Consider the following 21840-nt stretch of genomic DNA (forward strand, 5'->3'; position numbering starts at 1 on the left):
TATATGTGCCCTGGAAAGCCTAAAATAGTTATTACTTGATACCTTATAGAAAAAGTTAGCTGACCTCTACTTTAGGCTATAACTGAAAAATGCTCAATGTGTTATCTTGAGTGGGTGTGAGAGACGGACAGTCGATAGAAAGTAGATTGGTAGTAGATGCTAGTGGGAAAAAGGTGGTAGGGACACTGACTGGTCATTGGTACCACGTTTCTTCTTTGGGATGATGAGAGTGTTCTGGAATTAGAAAATGGTGACAGTTGTACGACCTTGAATCTACTAAAATCCACCGAACTGTACACTTTAAAGAGGATAAATATTATGGTATGTAGATGATACCTCAATTTTTGTGAAGTAGATATGACCTGGTTTGGTAGATGTCATAAAGCAGTACATGAAACATGATACATGTTAATGAGAACATGGAAAAAAACAAGTACAGATCAACTACAGGGAACATAAAAAGTTTGTTGTGAATAGTTGCTTATATACTCTTGTTGTCAAAGAATTTTTAATCACCCTTAAGAGCTGTCATTTATTGCTTACTCAAACTATCATTTACTGCTTTACCCGTAAAGAAAAAAAAACTTAGTATCAAGATATAATCTTTTTTCTGGTGGTAAACTTAACTTGAAGATAATAAGATATACATAGCCAATCTCAGTTAAAAGAGTGAATATAGATTATAAGTAAAATCAATATTTGATGAATATTAGTACTTTCTTGGAAGCACTAATCTAAATATAGAAATCGTGGCTTTACCAAGTTTTAATGAGCAGCTTCTGAGAGGAGAAAATAATATTAACAGAATGGAATTGGAAGGCTGTTTCAAAATAACCCACATCTTGTATGTGTGTAGGTATTTTTTTTTTTTATGAATTACTAAATACCTACCATATGCAAATCCTAGGTATTTTCGCATTGCTTTGAAACTGACAAAATATTAACTGCTTTGTCTGGTTGACTCTCTAATTTGTTATACAGCAGGGTATTCCAGCAATCTGCTTTATAAAATCCAAAAGCCACTAATCAGTGCATCATTTTCTTTCTCAACGCTAGCAATATTTTTTTAATTTTATTGCTCTGAAAACACCATATTACACTGCCTTATTTGTGATGGAAGTTAGGATAGCATGTTTTTAAGGGCACAGACTTTGAAGCCAGATAGACCTGTTTCCTAATTTGACTCTACCACTTACTAACTTAATGTGACCCTAGATAGCCAATTTCATATTTAACATCTCTAAGTCTGCGTTTCCTCATCTCTAAAATGGGAATAATACCTTCCCTAATGAGTTTTTTTAGGGAATAAAGAAGAAAATCAGTGCAAAGTACTTAGCATGTAGTAACCACTCAATAAATTGTACCCTCCTATTATTATTGCCATTTAATGTTAATTTCTTTTATCAAACATTAAATTTTTTTGGTTGTCAGCATCATACATTTCATTATGTATTTTACTGACTCCTACCTTTTCAAAAACAATGAAATATTAAGTAACATTCTATTTTGCTTTCAGTCAAAGAAAAATAAGAAGAAATCAAAGTCAGATGCTAAAGCAGTGCAAAACAGTTCACGCCATGATGGAAAGGAAGTTGATGAAGGTACTTGAGCAAGTGAAAGGACTATAGAAACATTTTTAATCCTTTTTTACCAAGGTGGATTATATAAAAGCTGCATTTGTGTTGCTTAATGTTGTATCTAGCTTTTCTTTTTAGTAACTACAGATTTTAATGTACAGATTTGTGACATTGTTACAAAACACTTTTTATTTTTATTTAAGTGCGTTTCCTGAAGGGAACCATCTTCAAATTGAGGGTCTAGCTCAATATGTTGAGCGATTGTTTTGTCTTTGTTTCTTAGAACTATGGTTTTAATTTTTTCCCTATTCTTAAATACACTATCCCTAAAAGGTTGTGTACAAAATTCGTGAGTAAGCCCTTTATTGTCATCAACAAATAAATCCATTTATTAGTACTTATTTATAATCTCCTATCCATTCTGTCTGGCAGGATAAAAAATAAATATAAGATAACATATTTATCATTTTTTTATAAATCATAGAGGACAGAGTTGATAAAAATTAGCAGAATAAATAATAATGGCAGTTAGCTGCCTGAAACAACATACTGAGATTAGAGTAAATTCTTAGGATAAGTTAATATCATCAGTACACTTGGTTTTTAGTTTACTATCATGATATTTTGTGTGCCCCCCCCCCCCCCAAAAAAAAAACCTGCAACTTTTTACTTCCCCTTTACTGAATAACACTTTTTTCTCTGGGGCTATGTCAGGAGCCTGGGAAACTAAAATTAGTCACAGAGAGAAACGACAGCAGCGTAAACGTGATAAGGTGCAGACTGATTCTGGTTCATTGGATTCAACTATCCCTGGGATAGAAAATACCATCACAGTTACCACCGAGCAACTTACAACCGCATCATTTCCTGTTGGTTCCAAGAAGAATAAAGGTATATTAGTGGAACATAAGAGTCATACATCAAATCCAGCTCCTTTTAATCAGATGTACAAAATATCATTACGTCAAAAATTTGACTATTTTGAACAGCTTACATCATTGTGCTGATATACCCTTCTTCGTGAGAGCATTGTGGACCATGTATCGGTTTACCTGATAACCAGCAGTGTTACTCATTACATACCGCCTAATGAATGGCTTTTTAAATTAAAATTGCCTTTCTGCCTTGAGTCACATGAGAAAATGATGTTGCCTTTTTCCTTGTGTGCAATGCTTTGCCCCAGCTCTCTTACATCTCCATTTTTATAGTGGACAAGACATTTAAGTGGAATTGTTTGTCACCATTCTGCATGATGGATGCTTGCATTCCAAGATGAAACTAGCATGTTCTGGATAGTGCAGGCTCTGTCTTGGACTTCTTATCACCCCAACTTTTTGAGAATGCTTTGGTGTTTGATAAAGCTGGACTGGAACTTCAGAGGTTGTGGAGCTAATGGTCTTCCCAAGTATTTCAAATGCTCAGACTATCCAATATTGATGGCTTCTTAGTAGCTCTTTACATTGCCATCATTTTACCCTGGAAACATCAGTCTGCAGAGTGATACTGTTCAACTTGGGCATTGACTTTTCTTCCTTCACCTTTTTATTAATTGCCTCCCTACCCCACAGTTGTCCCTAGACCACTTTCTCAGCCTTTTACTTTTTTGCTTGATGACCTGCTGGAATTTATCACTTTGGTGTAGCAACAATGTCTATTTATGCATTTTCACTATCCCATATTAGCCATGCTTTAGCACTTCTGTTGGTGACCCCTTTTCGCTGTCTTGTGCATGCCTTCCTTGCTGCACAATCCTGTGTCATGCTAGTTTTTTAATACATTGTGATCATTCTGCTTTTTAGTGTCCGAGAAATAGTATCTTTGTTGTAACATGTATTCGCCCCTCTTGCCATATTTCCTAAGTCCTGGTCCCAAATACTGGCGGTGTTTTTAAGTTGGATGTGTTTGCTTCCAGGATTATTGAAAAGGCAGCTGGTATTGTTGAGAGGTGGCAAAGTTGAATCCAATTACAGAGCCCAGTTCTCCAGTTCTGCTGAAAAGAATCTTGATAACCATTATTGAACAGCAGACTTTCCATATATTTGAGCAATTTTCCAGGTCCTATATTGCCATTTTAGTTGACTAAGAATATGTTAACTAAAGAACTCAGTTCCCTAAGGACATGTCATGTATGTTGTGGGTAAAACTGACTCTTTTCCAGTGTAAGAATTTAGTACTTGAAGCAATTTATTAAAAATAAGTGAAAATTAAATTGTGTGTTAACTCCTAATTTAATGTGCATAGTGGCCTGTTTAGTATTAAATAAATTTTATTTCTATTTCAACCAGGTGATTCTCATCTAAATGTTCAAGTTAGCAACTTTAAGTCTGGAAAAGGAGATTCTACACTTCAGGGTGAGAGAAATTACATGTAACTTAAATTGAAGGCCCATCAAAATAGAAACTTATATACATGTCTCTTTCCTCACATGAATGATACAGAAGGAAAAAAAAGGCTTAGAAATGATTTTTAATTACTAAAGTAATATAATCACAATCCAGACATTTTGGAAAATGGATAAAAAGAAAAATCATTCCCACTTCTAACAGGCTTTGGTATGTTCTAGTTGTTTCTCCCTCTCCCCCATATGTAAAAGCAATCTTTTAGTAATAGCTTATATGCAGTTTTTATTCTTGTTTGCATTGTGTAAGTCAATAGAGAAAAGAAGGATTTTGAGTGGGGGGGGGAGGACTTGGTTTTAATATATGGGATAAAAGACTTTACCCTGTTTATTAAGGAAAAAACCTTAATACCTATCATCGTTTAAACTGCTTCTTTAACAATATTAAATATTTTACAATAAATGGACTACAGTCTGAAGTTACCCAGTGCTCCACAATTAGAAAATATATTTTATGTACTCGTTTATGATAAAGATTGAATTAAGTAGAGTAGTATATCTTACCTAAAAACTAAAAGTGTTGTAGTATACTATAAATTCAGAAATGAAAAAGCACCTTATTTCAGGCTTGTTTTAACTCTGTCAGCTTCCTTCATTCCCATGATTCTCAATCCTGGCTACACGTTACAGTCATTTAGGAAGCTTAGAAAAACACGCACAACATGTGCGTGCGTACATATATACACACATACATACTGATGCCTGGGCTTCACCCATAGAGCTTCTGATTTGATTTGATTTTTTTTCTTTAAAAAAAAATTTTTTTTTAATGTTTACTATATTATTGAGAGAGAGAGAGTGAGAGCATGAGTGAGGGAGGGGCAGAGAGAGAGGGAGACACAGAACCCGAAGCAGGCTCCAGGCTCTGAGCTGTCAGCACAGAGCCTGACGCAGGGCTCGAACCCACAAACCAGGAGATCATGATCTGAGCCGAAGTCGGACGCCCAACCGACTGAGTCACCCAGGCGCCCCTGATTTTTTTTATTTTCTTGAGTAATCTATGCCAAATGTGGGGCTCAAACTTACAACCTCAAGATTAAGAGTCACATTTTTCACTGACCTGAGCCAACCAGGCACGCACCCCTCAAGATTCTGATTTTAATTAGTCTGGGTTGAGGCTCCGTTGTCTACTTTTAAGAAAATTTTCAATTGATTTTAATGTGCAGCCAGGTTTTAGAATCACTGCCTTATACATTGTGTGTGTGTGTGTGTGTGTGTGTGTGTGTGTGTGTGTAAATATTTAAAGAAAGAACATAATAACTAAGGAGAAATCTTCATATGTTTAGTGGGTGAGTATACCGAGTATACCAGAATATGTGTTGTTTCCCCGTTTGCTCTTTTATACTTTCTTTGAGCAAGTCATTCTGCTGTTGAAAACATTATTAATATATAAAGTTCAAGCCTCCTCTTAGTTTTTAAACTAAAAGTCATCCGTGGTGGTCATTTCCCCTTTAAAAGTCTTCATTTTTATCTTTGAAGCTCAAGCTATTTAGAAGACAGTAGGGGAGAAAATGAGTGATAAATATAAACCAAGCAATCACAGAAATTTAATAATATCCCAGTTTTAATAAGGAGTCACATATCAGTTTTTAATCTTCTTTTCTTTTCTTTAAGTTTCTTCAGGAATGAACGAAAACCTCACTGTAAATGGAGGAGGCTGGAATGAGAAGTCTGTAAAACTCTCCTCACAGATCAGTGCAGGTGAGGAGAAGTGGAACTCTGTTTCACCTGCTTCTGCAGGCAAGAGGAAAAATGAGCCATCTGCTTGGGGTCAAGACACTGGAGATGCTAATGCAAATGGAAAAGACTGGGGAAGGAGTTGGAGTGACCGTTCAATATTTTCTGGCATTGGTAAGAAGTGTGAGAACATTTTAAGTTTATTTAAAATTGCTTATTTCTGGTACATTTTGAATTTTCCAGGAATGGAAAAAAAAATTCCATGAGTAGAAAAATTCGTAAAGCCATACAGAAACAATAGTAATAATTAACACATCTCATATCCTTTTTACATGGAGCAAAGTGGGAACTAAAAAGTAACTAATAGCAAATGTATTTTTTGCTCTCTCCCTCGTGTTCTCATGTGCTTTCATCACATTTGATTGCCAGTGTAGCTAAGGGCTGTAATTATATATGTTTAGTGATAAGTGTGATGTGTGAGCAGACTTTTTGATTAATTTCAACAGTTCTGCTATTGAGTGTAAATGAAAATGATAAATAGAAGTAGTTTACAGTATTCATTTTTATACTATTTTACAGTCTGCAGAATGCCTATTTATAATTTTTCCCCTTGATTTTAAAGATAAAGACTAGTAGTTGAGAAGCTTATTCTTGTTGAAAGTCATCAAATATAAAGCAGCGTAATTCCAATGTGTATGTGTGTGTGTGTGTGTGTGTGTGTTATGGAAAAGAAATCCATGTTTTATATGGAAAACTGCAAAAAGAAAAGGAAAAACCCACTGTTACCACACCGCACAATGGCAACCACTGTTTTTTTATATTTCTTTAATGATCTTTTTTTTTTCCTGTGTACAATATTTTACATAACCCAAATTGGATATTCATTTTTATGTCCCCACAAACACACTTAATATTGTAATATAAACATTTTCCTATTTGTAAGCATTTTTATTTAAAGTCCCTATAATACATTATGTAAGCATAGCATATAAATCATTTTTCTATTCCCATATTATCAAGAGAAGTTTTTCCCTTTTTTAACCATGTAAATGACATTGCATTGAATATATTTGTTTTTGGGTTATTTCTTTAGGATAGATTCTTGGGAGTGATGTTATTGGGTTAAAGGGAGTATGTGTACAGTGCTCTATGACATATTATCAAAGTATTTTCTAAGAGGGTAGCTTTGGTTTATACTGTCAGCGTTGGTAAGAGTGCCATTTATTATGTGCTGACCAAGATTGGGTATTCTTATTTTTAAAAATATTTTCTAACTTGATAAACAAAAAATACATAAATTGTTCGGTTAACTTTTTAAGATCACTAATGAGGTTGCATATTTTTTACAACTTTCTTGATCATTTCTATTTCTTTTATGAATTGTCTGTGTTCTTTGCCCATTTGTCTAATGGCCTCTTATTGTTTTTTGTTTCTTGTTTTTTATCAAGTTGTAATTCCTTGTGCATTAAACATACACTCTTTTCTGTTGTGCTTGTTGCAGATACTTTTGTTAGTTTTATTTCTTATATTTGGGAGAGCAGTAGACACTAGAGTTTTTAGTGTTTAAGTAGGAAAAAAGACCTGTTTCTTCCTATATTATTTTTCCATCAGTTTCCATCAGTCTAGAAAGACTCCGGTTGACTAATGTCCCCAAGAAACAAACTTTAGATCGTTTACTGATAATTTTTCTCAAGCTCATTCTTCCTTTCTCCTGTACGATGTCCAGGAATTGTGTAGAAATATCAAAATTTGTTTGGAAGAAGTCATTCCCTAAATTCCCAGCCTCATTTCAACAATGAAGAAAGCATAAATGTCTATGCTGTAAAGCATCCTTTCATATTTAGCAAAAGATGGTAGTTTTATTGAGTAATGTTAAAAACTATGGCCTTACCAGATATTTGCAATTTACTTATAAAAGCTATGTAGCATTTTCATAATTAGGACATAAATTTGATGGTACTTAATGTTGCTACAGATAAAATTAAGCAGCAGATTAGAGTTCCCACCTAGATGGATTGGGACCTTTGTTGAAATTGACAGGGAACTATATTAAATTGGGTTTGTAGTGAGTTACTGAGAAGAGACTGGTGTGACTGGCCTCAAGGAAGTGTATGTGCCTTAAAATACTCATTTATAGGTAAGAAATATCTTGAAAATGTTAAGGAAATAGTACAGTATAGTGGAATGAGTGTGGACTAGTTCAGACAGACCTATTTGGTGTGAATCCCATTCTCCCACATACTGATTTTTATGGAAATTAGGTTAGTTCTTTAACTTGTATGAATCTCATATTTAAGTAGTTGTGAGGATTGGCTATAATGAATGTCAAGTACCAAGTTCAGTGCCTGACCCAAAGTTAAATAATAAGGTAGCTGGCTAAAGTGGAGAAAGGCATACATAGGCTTTGGAAATCAGCTTAAGTTTCATTTATGGCTCAGCTGTTTTCTGGCTATCAGCAAGCCACTTAACTACTCTGAAATTTTGCCTAGCAGGGTTACCCTAAGGATTAGAAGGGGTTGATACGAAGTTTGGCAAATATAATAGACATTTAGTAAATGGTAGCTATTGCTATATTGTGGTCCTAATTACTAAGGTTATCTTTAAGATTGTTATCGTAGTTTAAATCTGTACATATCTTTCAACTTCTCTTTTGCAAATTGAAGGTTCCAAGTGACGTTCTTTATTTTAACAGCTGCTTGGTCTAGTGTGGATAGGGGAATGAATACCTCTGAACAGAATTCTGCTTCTTTTGCATCTCTCACACTTAACTCTGCTGTTTCTGGTATGTGAAAACAGTCTTTCATTTAGTTAACAAAAAAATTTCTGTTTAAATTCATTTTAGCTCTTGCTATTTGGAAAATAACCCAGAGTCAAGTGCTGCTATCAACATAAGTAATAGATGTAGAAAATAGCAGAGGCCTTAACAAAAGGGGGAGAAAGAAAGACCTAAATTTTTATCTGCAAGTGGTTCCTTTCTGTAGTGGAGATGGGAAGATTCTGTGACCTAACATAACTGAAAGTGCCTTGGCACACGGACAGGAACGCAAATAGAAGGCCTTCCTTCCCTTTAGGGTCACGATACTTTGCTGTTACTAGTGTATTTCTGCCATGCTTCTACTTGCAGTTTGCCTTTTATTTCTGTTTGCCCTTTTATCTATTTTGTTCATCATGAGTTTATAGCTGAGCCTTTCAGGTTATGTAGAACCTCACATAAGAACTCTACTTAGAGTATCTGTTGATGTAGAAAATACAGTATTACTAATAAACTATTATCAATTCAGCAGTACTTAAGTGAATATGCCTGTTATTAATCATGTAGAAGTCATATGTACTTAACAAATACTACATAAATATGGGAGGTGTTTAGTTTGTAACATTTGGTTCACGTCAGACTTCATGGACCCAGTGTACTAATTATGTAGCTCCACAGTGTCTGGAGTCACTAGAATAGCTGTTCGTAGATTTTTTTCCATAAAGGGCACAATAATATTTTAGGCTTTGTGGGCCATACTGTCTCTGTGGAACTACTTAATTCGACATTGTAGCAGGAAGGCAGCCGGAGAGGATGCATAAACAGATGACTGTCTGATTTTGAAATATTATTATTTTGATTTTTTTTCCCAACCATTTGTAAATATAAAAACTGGTTTTGGCTCATGGGCCACACAAAAAAGTGAGTTTACCTTTGGCCCATGGGTCATAGTTTACCAACCCCTGGTCTCATAGACTGCATTTCAGTTCCACAGATACAAATTAATTGCCTCTTTCATTTGATGACTTGGTGCAATGCAGATGCTATTCTCTTCATATATTCAGAGAAAGCAGCATTGGCGGCTAAAAAAATAGCAATAGTGTTACTTTAGTGCTTAGTTTAGTAAGCAGTTAATATGCTAATTATATATGGATTTATAGGGCTATTCTACTTGTCAAAATTTATATTAAAAAGTATGTAACTTTGACTATATATCAAGCCATTATATTAAGAGTTACGGGCTGGTAAGTTAGAGGAAGGCTGCTAAGATAATCTATAACCAAGTGAAATGTGTAAGTTAGGAAGGACTTTCACAAGAGGACATGATTGTATGTAAGTCTTTTATACTAACAGGTTTTCTTACGCATTTCTTTCTGTCAGTGGCTCTGAGTCCTAAGGGAGTATCAGAGTCTCCCAAGCTTTCCAGTACATATGGAAATTCTGATTGAGAAAGTCTGAGGTATAGATATCCCTGATAGATAATGAATTTATGGCTATAGAACAAGGGCTTTTCACCTGGCATCCATGAGTTTCTGAGCCCCCAAAATTATATGCAAAATTTTGTGTTATGTTCCGGGCAGTAGTCCATCAGAGCTTTCATCAGATTGTAAGGACTCTGTGACCCCATTTTCTCCTTCCTCCCAAAAAAATGAAAACAGAAGAAATTCAGACGAAGGTAGACGCTTCTCTTTAAACACACCTGAACTTACCATGGTCTCTCGACCATCAGCACAACTCTCCTGCCTCTGATTCTCTCTGCCTCACCTCTCTAGGTAATCATCTAGGTCTTTAACTTTTCCTTAGGCATAAGGTTCTAGCGAACCCAGACATTTTCTAGTTCTCTCCTTTGGGGCTCTCAGGATATAGGTGTACCCTTGAAACATTCAGGATTTCTTTTGTGCTTTATTATTTTTCATTGAGAACAAAAATAAAAGAACTTTTTTTGGATTTTTTTGAAATTTGTAGATACTCAGTTTGAAATACGTATTATAAAAGACAAAATACGTATCATAAAGACAAAAACTAGGGACAAAATGTAGTTCTAATCCGTGAATTAGATCAAGTGATTATCATGCTTAATCTGAAATTACCCTCAATTCTACTTTTCCTTATCTTAACTCTTTCTAATGTCTGAATTTTTCCTTTTAGGGGAAGTAAAAAATAATTTAGTCTCCGTGTGCAAAGTATAGAACTATTGTTATGAAACATCACTAGAAAATTCCATTTTTAATTTTATTGCATTCGTTTTCATTTAAGGGTCTACTGCTGAGCCAGTTTCTCATTCTACCACTTCTGATTATCAGTGGGATGCTAGCCGTAATCAACCCTATATCGATGATGAATGGTCTGGGTTAAGTATGTCCTTTTAAAAATTATGCTTTTGCTTTTGTTTTTGTTTTTTAGAATTTTCTTCCTAGCACCCTAAATTCATGCTTTTAGGTTTTAATTTTAATCCTAATTTTCACCCCTTAGGTCATAGTAATATAATACCAAATGTGTACTACTTATAAGCTAATTACTCAATAACTGTAGAATTTAAATTCACTTTCTGTAATTGAGGCAGTATTTAAACATGACTTTCTTATAGTTGCTTTATAGTTTTTCTGTTTTTTCTATTTTTTGTTTTAAATGAATGTTCTATTTCTTAGTTTTAGCATAATAGAGTGAATATAATATGCAGGAATGGCTTTTAGTTTGTGAGGTATGCAAATTTTATATTAGAAAACTGTTTTCTTAGCCTGATTCCCAGTGGAAGGTTAAAGGCAAGAGTTCTAAAAAAAAAAAAAAAAAAGGAAGGGGAAAAAAATACAGTTTTTATGTTCAGAAAACTTATAGCACCTTCTTCTTAAAAAATCCGAGATTTTTTCCCCCCAGCACCTCAAACCTCAGAATGTACTCCTTTCTCAAAAATTTTACAGCACATCCTTTTCTACTGTTTATTTAGCACTTTTATGTTACTTTGTGGACTTTTCCACCACGTGGCCAGTGTGAGAAAAAAAAATTTTTTTTGACATTATGGTTTCTTTGAGTTGAAGGAATGAAATGAAACAAACCCACTAGAAATGGGAACTCTCAATTACTCTTCCATCCTCAGTACTTAGTGCAGTGCTTTACATGCAGGTGTTCAGTAGTAGTGAAGATAAGAAATGCAAACCCTTGACCATGTGCCAGGCCCTCGTGTAAGTTTTGTATGTTCTGTTGAATGCTTATAACAGTTCTACCAAGTAGGTCTTTTTTTTCCCCACACTTTCCAGATGAAGAAACTGAGGCAAAGAAAAGTTATCTAACCTAGGTCACACAGTTAAGTGCAGGAGGTGGTAGTCTGGCTCCAGAGTTCAAGCACTTACCCACCATATGGTACAGCCTTAGGGATGGTTGTAATCTCTAAGGTAAAATTTGCAACACAGTGGGACGCTTGGGTGGCTCTGTCAGTTAAGCATCCAACTTCAGCTCAGGTCATGATCCCGGTTCAGGAGTTCGAGCCCACGGCAGGCTCTGTGCTGACAGCTCCAGAGCCCGGAGCCTGCTTCCGATTCTGTTTCTCTCTGCCTCTCTCCCACTCACACTATGTCTCTCTTTCAAGAATAAAGAATAAATAAACATTAAAAAAATTTTTTTATTTTAATTAAAAAACTTACAACACAATACAAAAATTAGCCCCTGGATTACTTAGTCTTTGTAGATGAGCTGAAGCACAGTTCTTACAGATCAAGGGAAGTGAGTTTGGAAAGGTAGGTTAGGCAGTGAAAAGTCTTGAGCTCCTGGCTAAAGACTAGGGATGTGGGGTTGGCATACTAGTTTAGAAGGTATTTCCTAGTTCTGGTCCTCACTTTAAAATGTAATACTTCCTGTGGCTCAGACTTACCTTGGAATCTAGATTAATTGAACTGTAAAATGGAACAAATAATGTGGCATACTACTTCAGTAGATTGTTGTGAGGTTTTAATGTGGTAATAAATGCATGTGAAAGCTTTTTGTAAATTATGGAGAAGAATGCTCAGCTATGTACAGAATAGAAGTGAAGAGTGTTTATAGGAATGATTGTAAGAGAATAGTAGTGAAGAATCTGGGCAGCTCTGGGCTGAAGCTGAGGAAAACTGAGCCTTCCGGGTTCTGGGCTTCCCTACTTGGACAGAATGACTCCACTTTTATCTGTTTTAGAATTCTTGTAATGTGAAAAACACCATAGACTGCTAAAATAAAAGACTGAAAAAAAGTGTGTATCCACGGAACTCTGTTGAAAGTAAAAAGTATCAACACCGTCCATCTTTCCACACTGTCTCATTTGTTAGGCTGTTGGCAGTCTTTTTTTTTTTTTTTAATTTCTTTTTTTTTTTTCTAACGTTTATTTATTTTTGAGACAGAGACAGAGCATGAACAGGGGAGGGTCAGAGAGAGAGGGAGACACAGAATCTGATACAGGCTCCAGGCTCTGAGCTGTCAGCACAGAGCCTGACGCGGGGCTCGAACTCACGGACCGCGAGATCATGACGTGAGCCAAAGTCGGGCCCTGAACCGACTGAGCCACCCAGGCGCCCCATCAGTCTTTTAAGTCCCGAGTTACTTGAGTTTAACCAACCTCATTTTCTCTGAATTTTATTTTTTGTTATCTTTAATGTGTCTGATTTTGGTATTCAGTGAACTGAAGTATTCCTTCTAAATTTATAAAATGCATGATTTAGTATTTGAGATTACTAATCCACAAAGTATGTATATATGTGTGTATATGTGTATGTATACACACACACTAGCTCTCCATTTAACAATGTGATGTGATTAATATGTTGACCTTCTTGTTTGAGGCATTGACCTCATTATCTGACAAGAAGGCAACACTTGAGTATAAAGTTAAGATGCTATAGTACAGAAGATAACATTTTTTTAAAGACTGATAATCTTGTAATTGATCGTAAAGGAACAGCCATCATCATAACCCCTGTAAAAAGTCAAATTATGAATTCACAGCAGAGTATGAATGAATTTGCTGCAGCATATAAAGGGGTTAAGAGCATGAGCTTCAAGGACAGACTACCTGGGTTTGCTCTTACGCAGGTGCATAGTCATTCTGTGCTTCGGTTTCCTCATCTGTAAAGAGTAGCTCTTCTCCCACAGTTGAGAGAATTAAATGATAAAGTACATATATAGCATTGAGAACACTGCCTGAATATTCAGTAAATAGTAAGTGCTATGGTGCTGCTGATACTCTTCTTGGGGCAAAATTAGTCTATGCAGTGGGGCTAGTTAGTATTGTCTGAACACTAGAAAACGTCTTTCTAGCATAGTTGTTTTATTAAAGTCAGTACTAAAGTAAGTTCTGGTCAGAAACAGCTGACAGCTGTTTTTTTACTGAGGTAAAATAGAGATTAGTTATGAGATGCTTAAACTTAAAACATTTTTCACACAAATTAAATAGATAAATTCTTTACCATTTTGAAAGGACACTAATATGGCCCTTTGAAAAGATACTGGCAAACTGTGGGAGACTTTTGAGAAATGAGAAGTTACTCTATTATAAATGGAAGAAACTATACAATGGATGAAACCATACTACATCGTTTCCTTAAGGGAAAGAAATTTTATTAGCATATTAGGGCTCATGACTCTTAAGAATTATGTGTTGAGAGGGCGCCTGGGTGGCTCAGTCAGTTGAGCGTCCAGCGTCAGCTCAGGTCATGATCTCACAGCTTGTGAGTTTGAGCCCCATGTCGTGCTCTGTGCTGATAGCTCAGAGCCTGGAGCATGCTTAAGATTCTGTGTCTCCCACTCGCTCTCTCTGCCCCTCCCCTGCTCATGCTCTCTCTTTCTCTCTCTCTCAAATATAAATTAACATTAAAAAATAAAAAAGAATTATGTGTTGAGAAGTCTTCTGGTGACAGCTTTTATGTTTAGGTTATCTGTTGTTTTATAAAGTAGTCTTATTTATTCCAGTTAATATTCAAAAAAGAAACTAACCTAAAACCAGTAAACTTGGAACAATCAACAGAAAGCTTTATAAAGCCAGTAGAGATTTGTGCTGCTGTTAATGTTCTTTAAGAAGTTAAATCATAGGCTACATTCATTCCCCAGACTTTCTGGTTGTATAAGCCTTTAAAAAAAATGTTACTAAATACTTTACGAGATTTTTACCCCTTATCTCCTCCCACCACCGTATTTATTAAGAAAATAGTTTGTTTATATGTTAGTATGTTGCCCACTCACGTGTCTAGACTTTTTTTCTTTTAAAAGAAAATAAAGTTTCCTTTCTGACAAGAGGCCTTAGAGACTAGCTTATGAAGAGAAATTTTCCAGATCTGCATTTCTTATTTGTGAGGTTTAAGCAAAATCTGTGACATTCAAATCTCTTAACGGTGTTGCTAATGAATGCTTAATGTAAGATGAGCAATTGGTTCGACATCTATGTTTATAAAAATGATTTCCACATTAAGACATACCAGTGTATCTTATTGAGAGATTTATCAGGATTGTAAGAAATACATTTTTAGTTGTCTATGCCCGATAGCTTAGAAACTGACTTTCTATTGTTATGTCATCAGTGATACATAAACACTACACCTACCATTTATTGAGCATTTACTGCATTGCTGTGTACTACTTTAAATGTATCTACTATAATCTTCTCAGCACTCCTATGAAGTTAGTATATAGCCCATTAAGATTATGAAATCTGACCCAAATCACATAGTTGTTAAGTGGTAGGGGCAGACCAATATTCAGATGTGAATCTGTTTGATTCTAAGGTCCATGCTCTTAACCCCTATGTTACTACTATGTAATAATGCCTCCGGATACCTGCTCCTGGTAGTAAATTTAAGAAGGATCTTCCTTTATTGTAATATACTTCACACTTGTAATCAACTGTTCCGTGTTTTTCTTCCGCTAGACTATAAATTCTTATGTTTTCAGTCTCCATCCTCTACTGTTTGAGCCCTCTTCTCCCTCTCCACACCCCCATGATAGAATCTTTCTCTCTGTACTTAATTGTCTCTTGTACTTACCTATCTTCACCTCTAAATAGATAAGACCAGGAACTCCATGTGGGGAGGAAGTATATTGTTCTCATTTTTCTATCTCTAGTACCTGCCCAGCTCAAGTTCTAGTACATAGTAAGTGCTTAATAAGGTGAAATTCCTGTAATTCCAGTGACAAGATATATCTGTTGTTAATGTATTATTTTCTTTAATCTCTTCTTCATATAAATTTGGTATCCTGTTTTACAGTTGTCTTTTTTTTTTTTCTTTGAGCATTTTCCCAGATTATTATATTCTTCTAAAACATTGGTTTTAAAGCCTTCATGTGGTATCATAATACCTCCCCTTTAAACAAAAATAATGGAGTTCACATGAAAAAATAAGAATAGCAGAGAAAATAAGGATGCAGGCAGATTTGTCATTCTAGTTACTAACAGGTATTACAGAATTATATATGGCACCATTCCAGGAATATATCAGTGAAATAGGGTAGAAATTCTAGAAACAGACTGAAGTGTATGTGAAAAAACTTACTAGTTAATAAAAGTAGCATTTGACATTAATGGGAAAAGATTGGATTTTTCATTGGAGCAATTATAGAATGACTTGTTAACCATTTAGAAATAAAGCTTAATATCTATCATCTTAAACCACTGGGAATGAAACCTGGCTATAAGTAGTCATTGCAGAAGTAGATGTGGAAGCGTTTATGAAATCCAGGGAGGGGGCAAGAATTGACTTTGAGAGCTACTTAACCAGGATAAAGCCAAAGATTGTTTTTCCCTTTTTAGAATAAGCAAGGAAGTAAAATTCTCTGGAGTGAAAGAAAGGAATCTAGGAGTCTAGAATAAAAATTTATTCTTAAGAATAGACGATAGAAACCCTGAAAGTGACTTGGCCTATTTTGAAATAATAAAAGTAGCATTGAATGATCTGGAAAATGTAAGAAGGTACAAGTTATTAAGTATTAAAGGAGGAAGAGGTTGTAGCCATTAAAAGTAAATAAGTAATTATTTTTTTTAAAAAAAGAGGAAAGAAGACATTATTCTGTCATGACTTGGTGAATTTCAAGAGGAATGTAGTCTTGAAAAGCTGCTAAAGGGCAGGAGACATGATGTAAAAGGACAGGTGGGAGTATAATTTTGGCACTGCTGTTAAAGATTGGTTACTTCTGTACCCTAGAAAATAAGTCAGTTACAAAACTGTAATGACCAAGTCCCAAACAAAGTTAGACCTAAACAGTGAAAATAGAGCAAAATTAGGAGATAGGTAACAAAGGAATTAGGGGGAGTGGAATTAAACAGGTAATTCTTAAGTTTTCTGGGATTTTTTAGAAAGTCCATTTAATTAGCCATATGATGTGCCTAGCAGAAGTTTGACAAAGGTTTTTACCATCATGTTACTGGGTTCTCTTCTAGCTCTTAAAATATGCTTGGGAGAAAGAAGGAAGAACAATAGTTTATAGTTACAACTTAGTTCAACATAAGGAACTTTAGTTTTTGCATTTTAGTTTTTGGCAGAAATGATAGATACCTAATTCGCACTGTTAAATTTTAGATGGTCTGTCTTCTGCTGATCCCAGCTCTGATTGGAATGCTCCAGCAGAAGAGTGGGGAAATTGGGTAGATGAAGAAAGAGCTTCACTTCTAAAGTCCCAGGAACCAATTCCTGATGATCAAAAAGTGAGTAAAGGCATTGGCGGGTATGTCTATTTCTCTGTGCACCCAACTATGTTAGAATTACTGGAGGGTACATTCTGTATCATAAACACATCCAGTGGTAGTATTGCTTCTGAGCCATTCTGATCATACTTGCTTTAATCATTGTGCCTGCATGCCTTCTCTATATCACTGTTTTTTCTTTCCACAAATTATTGAGGATTCTAATATGTGGAAAGCACTATTAGGCACTGATAAGAAAACACAGTTCTTTTCTCTTATCAGAATTACTATAATAGTTGATATATTATAACAGCAACTAAGTGTGTTTAGAGAAGAACTGAACGGTTGCCAGTGAAAGAGTAAGGGAGGCTCATGACGAGAACACCACGAAAAAGGTGTCAAGGAGGGAAGATAGGTGAACAGTTTAGTGGAGAGGTAAACATTACACGTGTGTGGAATCCATTAATGACAGGATCTTCCCCTTGTAGGCCATATTCCTTAAAGAAAGGAACCATGAAGTTTTTATTTTTGTAGCTCTAGCAACATGCTTGGCACTCAGTAAATAAATGAATGATACATACCTTGCCACATTTTTATGAAATTCTATAAGTGATTAGAACCTACTGACAGCTTTTAAACTAGGGATAACCTAACCATCACTAGGGTTAGGAAACTTAGGCTGGATACAGGAGAAAGAGAAGCAGCTTGGGAAGCTATTTTGTACTGTTCTGGGGTAAGTGTTAAAGAGGCAATTACATGAATTGGGTAGGAGATAATTAACTAAACTGAGAGCTTTGAAAAATAAATGGAAGTAATTTACAAGTCCTAAAGCTACTGATCAAACTTTGCAACTGGTTGGTTGTAGGAATAAGGCTGGAAAGTCCAGAGGCTCTGAAGGGTAATAGGGTCATTCAACAAATTACTAATTGAACATCTGCCACGAGTCAGGTATTGTGCTAGTGGAGGAACAAGATAAATAAGACACAGTTACTGCCTTCAAAGAGCCTACAGTCTAGTTAGGGAGGAGAGGAAGAAGACAGGCATATCAGCGGGTGAACGTAATGTTACAGTTTGTGTCAGGTATTACAGAAGCACTTGGAAGTTGTAGCAAAAGCATCCTAGAGGTGAAAGCAGAATGTGAAACAAAGAGTGGTCAGAAATTAAACTGGAGAAGAGAGGCATGGACCAGATGCTAAAAGTTCTTGAACGTCATTTAAAAACTTAGATTTTATGCTATAAATAATGGAGGGATTTTAAGATGGAAGGATTCTACTGGCAGCCCATGTAGAAAAAAAGGAGTAGAGGCATATGTGAATAAAGGTAGGAAGGCCAGGTTAGAGGTTGGTTAGTTAGTCCGGGACAGTAATGGTAAGAATGGTACACAGAGGGGTCCCATTGGCTCAGTCAATGGAGCTTGCGACTCTTGATCTCGGGGTTGTAGGTTCAGACCCCATGTTGGGTGTAGAGATTACTTAAAAAAATAAAATCTTTAAAAAAAGAATGGCATACAGAATACAGGGCAGACTTAAAATAATAAATTGAAATAGGGGTGCCTGGGTGGTTCAGTCAGTGAAAGCATCTAACTCTTGATCTCCGCTCAAGTCATGATCTCAGGGTTGTGAGTTCAAGCCCTACATTGGGCTCCATGCTGAGCATGGAGCCTACTTAATAAAGAAATAAACTGATTGATTGAAATAAAATCCACAGGACATGTGATTAGAATTGAATGGAGAAAGAGTCATCGAAAGACTTCCAGGATTTTGGGTTGGGTAACTGGGAAGGAAGGTGGAAGTAGTGTTCCCAACAGAGAAGATATGGGAGCAAAAGCTAGTTGACTGGGGGAAAAGATGGTTGGTTCCATTTGGACTATGTTAAATACGAAGTGTTTTGTAGAAATGCCTAAGAGAAGTTGGTTTTATACCAGGTTAAAGCTTAGGGAGAAGGTCTGTGTTTGGAAGTTATAAGCATATGGTTGTTAAACATTTTGAGGGTGCATGAAATATCTAGGAAAAATCTGTAGACCTGAAAAGCGCAGTGGAATGAATAGGAATCTGGGAAAGGGAAACTCCTCCAACTTCTAAGAAGAAACAAAAGCGCATGAAAGAGACTGAGAGAAGAGAGTTCTGGGTCACAAGAGGCTGAAGCATTTGCTGTCTGGTAATTAAGAGCAGTTTCATTAGAGGAGCGCCTGGGTGGCCTCAGTTGGTTGAGCATCCAACTTCAACTCAGGTCACGATCACAGAGTTCGTGGGTTCAAGCCCCGCGCCAGTCTCTATGCTGACAGCTCAGAGCCTGGAGCCTGCTTCAGATTCTGTCTCTCTCTCCCCCTCCCCAGCTCACACTCTGTGTGTGTCTCTCTCTGTCAAAAATAAACATTAAAAATAAAAGACCAGTTTCATTAGAAATCTTAGAATAGTAACCATATTGCAGTAAGTTGAGTAAATGAGGGTTAGAAAACAGTATGCTTTTTTAATGTGTTTTTTTTTTTTTTAATTTTTTTTTTTAACGTTTATTTATTTTTGAGACAGAGAGAGACAGAGCATGAACGGGGGAGGGTCAGAGAGAGAGGGAGACACAGAATCTGAAACAGGCTCCAGGCTCTGAGCAGTCAGCACAGAGCCCGAAGTGGGGCTCGAACTCACATACCGCGAGATCATGACCTGAGCCGAAGTCGGACGCTTAACCGACTGAGCCACCCAGGCGCCCCTAATGTGTTTTTTTAAAAAGTAAGTAAGGATAGGAATGGAGGAGAGGTAGTGGATGACAGTGAAACTCTAGTACCAGGAAGGGTTTTGTTGGAGGTTGTTTGTGTTTTCATGATAAGAGAGATTTTAGTGCAGGGGTTGGTAAACTTTTTATTAAAGGTTCATACAGCAGTGCAGAAGCAACCATAGACAATTTGGAAATGAACTTTATTTACAAAAACTGGCATTGGGCTAGATTTGTGGTTTGTCAGCCCTTGCTTTACTGTAGATGCAAAGAGAAAGGGTCTAGAACAAAGTAAAAGTTACACATAAATGAGAGATTTGGCTAATAGAGTAAGATCCTGGCAGTAGAGGTGGGGGAACCTTAGGCATGAGTGGATTGTGGGTTGGCCTTTGATAGGATGGTAGTACCTCTCATCTTTAGAGACCAGAGAAAGGAAGAGGTAGTAATGGGATTTATTACTAAGTGTGTAAATAAATGTAGAGGGCGACAGTTAACAGGTAATATGAAAGTTGAGGGGGTTAGAGGGAGAAAGGGATGAATGGGCAGAGCACAGAGGGTTTTTAGGGCAGTAAAACTACTCTGTATGACACTGTAATGGTGAATTCATGTCATAATACATTTTTTCCAAACCAGTAGAATGTGTAACACCAAGAGTGAACCCGAAGGTAACCTGTAGGGGCTTTGAGTGATAATGATAAGGCAGTGTAGGCTCCTCTATTGTAACAGATGTACCACTCTGGAGGGTGGGGAGGAGGGGGAGTATTGATAGTGGGGGGCTGTGCATGTGAGGTGGGGGAGTATATGGAAATCTCTATCTTCAGTTTTGCTGTGAACCTAAAATTGCTGTAAAAAATAAAGTCTATTAGGGAAAAAAGCTTCCTGGTAATAGTACCTTAACACATAGTAACCATTCTGATATTTGTTGAATGTTTAGTGAATGTACAATCAAAAATATATTTCTCTGGGGGCGCCTGGGTGGCTCAGTCGGTTGAGCGTCCGACTTCACGGTCGATCTCACGGTCCCTGAGTTCAAGCCCCACGTCAGGCTCTGGGCTGATGGCTCAGAGCCTGGAGCCTGCTTCCGATTCTGTGTCTCCCTCTCTCTCTGCCCCTCCCCCGTTCATGCTCTGTCTCTCTCTGTCTCAAAAATAAATAAATGTTTAAAAAAATATATATATATATTTCTCGGGGCGCCTGGGTGGCTCAGTCGATAAGCGTCTGACTTCAGCTCAGGTCATGATCTCACGTTTTGTGAGTTCGAGCCCTGCATCGGGCTCTGTGCTGACAGCTCAGAGCCTGGAGCCTGCTTCAGATTCTATGTTTCCCTCTCTTTGCTCCTCCCCCACTCACACTCTGTCTCACTCTCAAAAATAAATAAACGTTAAAAAAAAAAATTAAAAAAAATATATATATATTTCTCTAACTGAAACTTCCTTGTGCCTTATCATTAGAATTACAGAGTAGAACCACTGAATGGAATGAAGACTATCATATATCATAGCAGTTCTTTTTTTGAGTGTATTCAGAGATCATCTTTCATATTTCTTAGTAAAAATGGGACACCGTCTACATGCCCATCAGTTGAGGAATGGAGAACTAAAATGTGATAGGTCTGTACAGTTGCATATTAGATGTTAAAAATCAGTGAAATAAGGTACATTAATGTCAACATGAATAAAATCTCAAAAAACATGCTGAATGATGGAGGACAGGTTTACAGAAAGATACAATATGATACCGTTTGTGTAAATTTTGCGTGTGTGTAAACACACCTGAATTTATAAAAAACTTGATGGAATGGACATGAAAGAAGTTCATGGTAAATGGTTTACCCCTAGGGGAGGTAGTGTGGGAATGGGATCGGGAGAGGGCGTGTAAAGGAATTTTAAGTTTATCAGTAATTCTTTTACTTTCAATTAGTCTAAAATAAATTTGTCAAAAGTTCTTTCATAGGAGTTAAAAATGGTATGGAGTTGGTTTCAGCCTTTCCCCCATAAACAAAAATAGTGTTTAGGCATGAGGAACTATATTTCCTTTATGGTTGGATTTTAATTGGCTAAGAAGCAGACTGCCCAGAGTCCTTGGGACCTGAATATCC

The 21840-nt window shown here is 36.4% G+C and overlaps 1 protein-coding gene across 5 annotated transcripts in view; it reads left to right on the plus strand.

The window, feature by feature from the left end:
- MTDH (metadherin) overlaps positions 1 to 21840 on the plus strand; it is a 57149-nt gene that overhangs the window by 23668 nt on the left and 11641 nt on the right. The window contains exons 3-9 of one of the 5 annotated variants that reach the window (XM_007073291.3): positions 1517 to 1601; positions 2292 to 2468; positions 3863 to 3928; positions 5590 to 5826; positions 8345 to 8434; positions 10661 to 10759; positions 16930 to 17054. In XM_007073291.3, coding sequence (XP_007073353.2) covers positions 1517 to 1601; positions 2292 to 2468; positions 3863 to 3928; positions 5590 to 5826; positions 8345 to 8434; positions 10661 to 10759; positions 16930 to 17054 — 879 coding nt within the window. The remainder of the gene's footprint in view (positions 1 to 1516; positions 1602 to 2291; positions 2469 to 3862; positions 3929 to 5589; positions 5827 to 8344; positions 8435 to 10660; positions 10760 to 16929; positions 17055 to 21840) is intronic. The other 4 variants (XM_042973685.1, XM_042973684.1, XM_042973687.1 and 1 more) reach the window with 4 other exon arrangements.

The sequence above is a fragment of the Panthera tigris genome, chromosome F2 (genome assembly GCF_018350195.1).
Source record: "Panthera tigris isolate Pti1 chromosome F2, P.tigris_Pti1_mat1.1, whole genome shotgun sequence".
Classification (NCBI taxonomy): domain Eukaryota; kingdom Metazoa; phylum Chordata; class Mammalia; order Carnivora; family Felidae; genus Panthera; species Panthera tigris.